The sequence below is a fragment of the Borostomias antarcticus genome (genome assembly GCF_949987555.1).
Source record: "Borostomias antarcticus genome assembly, chromosome: 2".
NCBI lineage: Eukaryota > Metazoa > Chordata > Actinopteri > Stomiiformes > Stomiidae > Borostomias > Borostomias antarcticus.
The window spans coordinates 36509681-36517180 of record NC_140235.1 but is presented as its reverse complement, the minus strand read 5'-3'; the positions used below and the strand labels follow the sequence as shown (position 1 = coordinate 36517180).

Below are 7500 nucleotides of genomic sequence, written 5' to 3'. Positions count from 1 at the left end.
TACTGTACATACAGTACATAACGTCAATAGACTGGTGACCGTGACGCTGTGCTGCCCCCCCCCCCCCAACAACAACAACATATACACACACACACACACACACACACAGTCCGTCTCTCTCTGGTCCTCCAACTTCTGTGTGTTGAGTTTCATCTCATAAGTGAGTTTTTTCACGCTGTGCACCACACCAGAATACAAACATTGCTAGTTATTATGCTAAAGGTTTCAGGTGACTAGGTTGAGTTGACTAGTTCCTGTAATATTGGACCAGTGACAATGGAGAAAATGATAACACCATACCTCAGAGTAAAGAGTGATTTCCCAGTCCCCTCAGGAACGGCTATGTCCTCCAGGTAAACACACACACACACACACACACACACACACAGGCAGACTCACACACACACACACACACACACACACACAGACACGCAGGTGGTAGACAAAGAGGAGAGAGAGGGCCTCCGTTGTCGGCGTCTCTCCGCACCCTCCCTTCCAGGTAAGACCGGACGTCGGTTCAGCTCTCTCCTCTCTGGACAACGGCAGGTGTAAACGCAGCCCCAGAGCCAGACAGAGGGGCACCCCTCGGACCCCCAGGCAGGCAGGCAGGCAGGCAGGCAGGCAGGCAGGCAGGCGGAGTCCCAGAGCTGGGGTGTGAGAGGCTGGGTGGTGTGTGGCCTCAGGTTCAGGCTGCTACAGGAAGTAGAGGCAGGATGCCCCTAGTCTAATGGCAGCGGTCTTGAGCAAACACGGCGGCGAGAGGGAGAGCGATCTTTGGACCTGGGGAGGTGGACGAGCCGCAGACCAGGAGAGCAGCGAGGCAGTAAAATGGTGCGCTGAGGACATGACACTGGCCAATCAGAGACCACAATGGCCTAGTGATCCGAGAGATCAGGGGATGCCAGGTATGTCTCACACGCACACACGCGCACACGCGCGCACACACACACACACACACACATCCTGAGAAAGGGGCGCATGCGCACACACACACAACACACACGAGCACACACATACACACAGCTCTCCATTTCCTACAATATTAATTCCTGTGAATGCAATATGCCATGGTGCATTGGTTTAATAATATAATAGTTCTACAAGTCTTACTTCTGTGGAAAAAAAACAACATTTTGGCCTCATGAAAAGTAAGCCAATACGCACTCAACTCCTGTAAAGTCTTTACAACTGGGTGTCAATCCTTATAAATGTAGATGATAGAAAGGAAATAGGCAGCAATTCAAATAAAATGCTTTATTTGCCACAATGCTTGATTTGTGGGAAATAAAGCATATTAACTAAATTGGAGTGCTGCCTATTTCCTTTCTATCATCTAAATATGTTGTGGCTAAAATGTTGACATACTGTATAAGCTACCATGACAGTTATTACTGTAGTTATTACTAAGGAAGAGGGCATCATGTGAATCTCAGAGCTTCTAGAGAAGGAATTCAATCCCAGGGCCCAGAACAAAGGACTGCACTGTTAGTCCTGGAGACCCTCTATGAGCTAATGGACACACACACACACACACACACACACACACACACACACACACACACACACACTCTCACGCACGCACACACACTACAGCGGTCACTAAAGTGGTCAAATATACTTCCAAGTCACCTTTAAGGCATCCCTGACAAGACTTGATAAATCAAACAGCTGCAGAAGGGATGAGACATGGCCAGCTATAATCCAGATATTTCCGGGCTATTGCAGGGAAAAGGATATTAGAGAACTTCTCAGATTCTTTGGTAGTTGAGATATGAAATTCTTCTGATTATGAGTCAAAAGAGGAAACCATGAGAAAACATGTCACGCGACGATTCCCTCAGCAACGGCGATCACACGTAACAGCTGGCAGCTGTCTTCTCCTCACTGGCAAACGAACAGAAAGGATCCTAACGTTCAAACAAGCCTAACGTACACAGATCAATCCTACAGGACATCCCCCCTTGCTTTCATCAGGTGGGGGACAACTAAGGATATTAATCTCCTCTGCACAACATTAAACCAGAATTAGATAGTATCTCAGTCAGCAAACAACACCAAAATAAATCATTCTGACACATCAAGTGATGTTACTTAAATACTTTATACGAAATTCATTAATTGGAATGTTTTACATTTTAATGATAAATCCATTTTCCAAATAATACAAATAAAAGTTCACAAAATCCAGTTGTTTTGACTGTTGCACGACACGTTCTAACTATCGAAGTGATTTAGTAATAGTGCAAGGGTTCACCAGTAAAAAAAAAAAAAAAAAGAGAAAAAAGATGCATATAAAAAGAAGTGATAAAAAGTGAACACACTTGCACAGCTTGGCACAGAGAGCATGTATATTACAGTGTGGCAACACCCTCCTCAAAAATAACCAGAAGATTTTCCCCAAATAATCAGTCACACAAAATGTTGAGTTTGTATTCACATACTGTAGGTACAGTAAAAAGCCCAAGTTGTATCGTAGCATTTTCAGTGTGTGTTTGGGTTATGGTTTCCTTTGGAGTGAACACCAAACCAGTTATAGTTGAGGACAACAGCAACGATTCATGACAATATCAAATCTTTTATCCATTTAAGAGGAGGTCCACGGCAGATGTCGATGTATCCCTCCTAAGCCAAAGTAGAGCTCAGGAGGATAGAAAGATAGAAGAAAGCAAATAAAAACTTAACAGAACAAGAATAGAATTCATCAATTCAATTAAAACAAAAACACAAAATGACTGATTACACAAACAAAACATGTAGATAAAAATCCAAATCCTTCAATATAAAGTACTTATAGACAAACAGAAAATACAAAATAGCAGTAAAGGAATATCAGTTAGAAAAGTCTGTCACTACATGTAGAGTGTTTTGGGCAAATTGACCTCTGTCACAGACAACAAGGGTAAAAACATGTACTGTTCTATTTTCACCAAAGTAAGGCCACTCAGAGGTACAAGAGAAAACGTCGCTGGAAAAGATATGTAAACTCTGGGCTTCTAAATCGGAGACTGAAACCTTTCGCAACGGTTCCTCTGGTCCCAAAAGAGTCTCAAAGTCGAGGAGAAACAACTACTGTGCAAACGATACTCACACACATGCTGGCAGTCGTCTCTCAACAGTAAACCCCCAAAGAATAAATACATTAAAACACATAAATAAAATGTCTACATCAAGGTTTGGCCATGTTAGCCTAAATTTGTTAAAAGTGTCTTCTTATTCACGCAGGTTCAATTATATAATATAATGGATAATTTATGATCAGGACAGCAGCTCTACTGTAGCTAATACTACTGTATATTGACTGCCTGAATCATTTGGCATGTGACTATGCATCGCGTCCTCCATGGGTTGGATGCAGCTGAGGTATAAACCATTGGTTTCAGTACTGAGATGATTACAAAGTGTTCACCTGCTGGAGGTCTGTCTCTCTCCCTCTCTCTGGACACAAGGCAGCCCTTTGGGATGAGGATGGAAACGCAAACCGGAAATTTTAACATAACGACTACGTAATGTCAAATTCATTCAAAGGGCACTCGAACAAAGACAGTCCTCTTCATTAACTAAGGGATTATGAACAAAGCCCATACCTGGAAAGGCACACTTTCACCTGACCGTTGAACCCTCTACACTGAGTGCTTTTGCCGTTTCAGTACCATTACCTCAGAAAATGCAGGAGATATGTTTCAGAAGAAAAACAATACTTTCATTAGATTCTTATCAAAACAGCTGACAGGGAAACCAGCTGGCAGTCTTCAGTATTGGAAATCCCTTCACCTTTTTCATGAACTAGCTACTTCACTAGTTGTACAGTAGAACTGAAAACAACCTCTAGGTGTGTATCTAGCGCTTCTGCTTTGACCTATGCACCAACGATGATATCACCTATGAACGCTCCGCCTCCACACTCACAACTTAAATCTGCTTGTGTTCTTAGACTCCAGACACACTCACAGATTCCAGTGTGTAAGGCATCTAACACATGGGGTGGGGGTTGGGGGGGGTTGTGGAGTATTGCACATGAACAGTAGATACAGGGGAGACAGCGCCCCCTGGCTGTTGGTGCGCCCGCTCTGGTCGAGACTGGCACCGTGCCCCCCGGACGCCCCCGGGGACCATGGCTGGCGGGGCCCCAGCGCCGGGGGGGAATGGGGGGGGCAGAGGGAAGACGCAAGCGAGGGGGGGTGTCAGTAACAACCATCGAGCGGGCGAGTGAGTGAGTCACTGGGTAATTTAACAGCTAGTCTAGAGTGTGAGGAGCACATCATGTGTGTGTGTGTGTGTGTGTGTGTGTGTGTGTGTGTGTGTGTGCGCGCTCGCACGTGTTCCTGTCGGCAAGACGTCGTCCACCAAACAGTCAGCAGCCACCGAGAAACATTTGTTGGTCCCGACGTGTCCATCGTCCACGCGTCCGTCCACAGCGTCCATCTATTGGACACAAGCTCCATCAATACGACCACTCCTCCACGATATCCTCCACAGTAGCTACCTCTACTCAAGTCTTTATTAAGAGAGGCCGTCATGCACCTCCTCCTCCTCCTCCTCATCTCCCCTCCTCGGCGTTGCGCGTCTCCGACTTGAGGCGCACAAACTCCTTGGCCACGTCGTCGTTGGAGCGCTGGGACAGGATGCGCAGGGCGGTCAGGCCCGTCTCGTCCATGGCGATGCGCTCGCCCAGCGGGCACCAGCAGGCGCAGCTGCCCGTCTCCACCACGTCGCGCAGCTGCACCACCGCCATGCCCACCATGCGGTCGGCGCGGCCGAAGCAGTAGTCCTTCACCGACACCTGCAGCTCGTAGCAGTCGAAGCCGTCCTGGTTGCCTAGGATACTACGAGGGGGAGAGGGGGGAGGGGGGAGGGGGGGGGCGTCGACATATTTAAAACAGCGGTGTTAACAGTTTGACACGTTACAGTTCCAGGCTCAGAGATTAAGAGGGTTAAGAAGAGATTGAGAAAATAGTTGTTGTTTTTTGTGGTACGGGTTCGAGCCTGCCGTCTGGGGCCGCACTCACAAGTGGAAGGTCTCGTTGAACTTGGGCGCCCAGCTGTTGTTCTTGGACTTGGTGGTGAACTTGCGCTTCTTGTCGCTGAGGTGCGGCCCGATCACGGCGACCTCGGCGAAGGGCCGGAACATTCCGGACGTCTGCCACTTCAGGTTGTTGGCGTCCGCGACTGTCCCACAGGTAGGAGGAAAGACAGTTGGTGAAACGGAAGACTAGCTCCTAGCTAGCCGCTGACATTGTCCTTCTGGGACGTCATCCTCTCCGTAGTATCAGGAGTGGTGAGTGATGCGCCGTGACTCACCTTTGACGGTGACTTTGTGCTCTCCGGTGCCGGGGTGGGTGAACAGGTCGATCTGGACGTACACCTCGCCGATCGGCTTGTCAACCCCTGAGCCTGGATCACACGGGCAGAAGAAGCACAACGGTTCTCTTACAACGGTGATCGTTTGAAAGGGGCGCCGCGCCTAGAGGGGCCTTTTAGCACGAGAGGGTGGGAGGATCATTCATCAGGTTTATACTGGGGAAGAATAATCCACAGACGGGGGTAGTTGGGAGACGGGGGTAGATGGGAGGGGTTGGGGGGGGGGGGGTGGGAGAGTTCAAAGGGTTGAGAGGGGTGAGGGAGGCAGACGCGAGGTGTCAACAGATGGTTTCCGTGGCAACCTACCCCTGCTCGGCTGTATTTTTTCATTGGGAGTTAACCTAATACCCTTCCCTTTGTGCACTGGTGCCAAGGCAGCAAGAGAGACAACGAGAAGACAGCAAAACAACCTGTCAAATGGCGGCACGGATATCAGAGCTGAGAAACCAGCTGAACACAGACAACAAAGACATGAAAAGCCCAGAAAATATGGTTTTAAGAGGATATGAGACACGAACAAGTTGAGACTGAAGAGGAAAGAGAAAGCTTTTTTCAACTGGCGCCTGACTCTCTGCTGACCTCTTCTGGAGAAGTAGAGAAAGAGCAGCAGCTTTTCTCTGGAATTAAGTCTACAAAGCTCTGTATCAGGAGGGATGGAAGGACAGGCAGTGCTGTGTGTGTGTGTGTTTGTGTTGAGTGTTTGTTGGTGTTGAGTGCTTGCCATTTGGTACCTTGAGCGTGCTGTGTGGTGACGAAGGTCTTGATGAGCGAGTCTGTGGTCTGTGTGTAGAGAGAAAGGGCGTGGCGCAGCGAGGAGAGCTCGGGACTCTTCTCCAGGTAGGCCTTCTTCAGACCGTTCCCTCCAGCATGGAAGTATTGCTGCACAGGAGAGAGGGGGAACGGAATAGCGAAGACGTTAGAAATAAGTTAGAAACCCTGGTGTACTTCAATCAATCAATCAATCAATCAATCAATCAATCAATCAATCAATCAATCAACCAACCAACCAACCAATCAATCAATCAATCAATCAATCAATCAATCAATCAATCAGCCAATTAATTAATTACTCAATTAACAAATTAACCGATTAATCAATCAGTCAATCAATCAATCAATCAATCAATCAAGGCAGAAAAAGAGTGTCAGGAGAAAACGACACAATAAATGAGATTAGGCCAGCACTGACAGACAGCTTACCTTGATAGTATCCAGAGCCACATCCATCACAGCACACATTTTGGGCGTCAGGCTTCTTGCCTCACCTGCCATGTGATCCTAAATAACCAATCGGAGCAGAGAGAAAAGCGAAACGTGTGACCAGCACTTCCATTCTATCTATTCAGCACAGCAGCAGTATTTACACACTTAATTATTGACCATGGCTTAGGAAGTGTCGTTCTATCAAAGACAACGCTTGAGAAGCTTTCTCCCTAGCTACCACATTGAGCTGGTGAAGCAGCACGCTATGATACCTTGAATTTGGAGAGGTGACGCAGCTCCTTGGCAGCAGACAGGATATGACCTCCCTGAAGAGAGGATGGAACAGAATCAGGGATAGAACACAGAATCAGGGATCGATTAGATCATTATACTGTAAGTAAGTATTAAATCATTATACTGTAAGTAAGTATTATATCATTATACTGTATGTATGTATGTATGTACATAGCCTGTATGTACTCAATCTATCAATCAATGAACCAATCTATCTATCTGACTGTCTGTCTGTCCATCAATCAGAGAGCACCTAACAGTAGGTGTGATATACAGTAATGGTTTTATGAGTGTGTTTAGACCTTACGTAGTAAGACAGAGGTCTATGGGGGCAGTTACAGGAGCAATGAGGACAGACAGGGAGAGACAGTGTGGTGGTAGACAGGGAGAGACAGTGTGGTGGTAGACAGGGAGAGACAGTGTGGTGGTAGACAGGGAGAGACAGTGTGGAGGTAGACAGGGAGAGACAGTGTGGAGGTAGACAGGGAGAGACAGTGTGGTGGTAGACGGGGAGAGACAGTGTGGTGGTAGACAGGGAGAGACAGTGTGGTGGTAGACGGGGAGAGACAGTGTGGTGGTAGACTAGGGAGAGACAGTGTGGTGGTAGACGGGGAGAGACAGGGTGGTGGTAGACGGGGAGAGACA

At 47.4% G+C, this 7500-nt stretch overlaps 2 protein-coding genes across 2 annotated transcripts in view; both read right to left on the bottom strand.

Annotated features, from left to right (window-relative positions):
• Positions 1-684, bottom strand: part of atp8b5b (ATPase phospholipid transporting 8B5b) — a 17143-nt gene extending 16459 nt beyond the window's left edge. The window contains exon 1 of the mRNA XM_084449492.1: positions 301-684. The gene's annotated coding sequence lies outside the window, so the exon portion shown is untranslated. The remainder of the gene's footprint in view (positions 1-300) is intronic.
• A 1529-nt stretch (positions 685-2213) lies between these two features.
• unc13bb (unc-13 homolog Bb (C. elegans)) overlaps positions 2214-7500 on the bottom strand; it is a 75788-nt gene continuing 70501 nt past the window's right edge. The window contains exons 34-39 of the mRNA XM_084459987.1: positions 6834-6887; positions 6559-6636; positions 6090-6237; positions 5299-5391; positions 5007-5166; positions 2214-4823 (exon numbers count right to left, since the gene is read on the bottom strand). Coding sequence (XP_084316113.1) covers positions 4538-4823; positions 5007-5166; positions 5299-5391; positions 6090-6237; positions 6559-6636; positions 6834-6887 — 819 coding nt within the window. The 3' untranslated portion in view covers positions 2214-4537. The remainder of the gene's footprint in view (positions 4824-5006; positions 5167-5298; positions 5392-6089; positions 6238-6558; positions 6637-6833; positions 6888-7500) is intronic.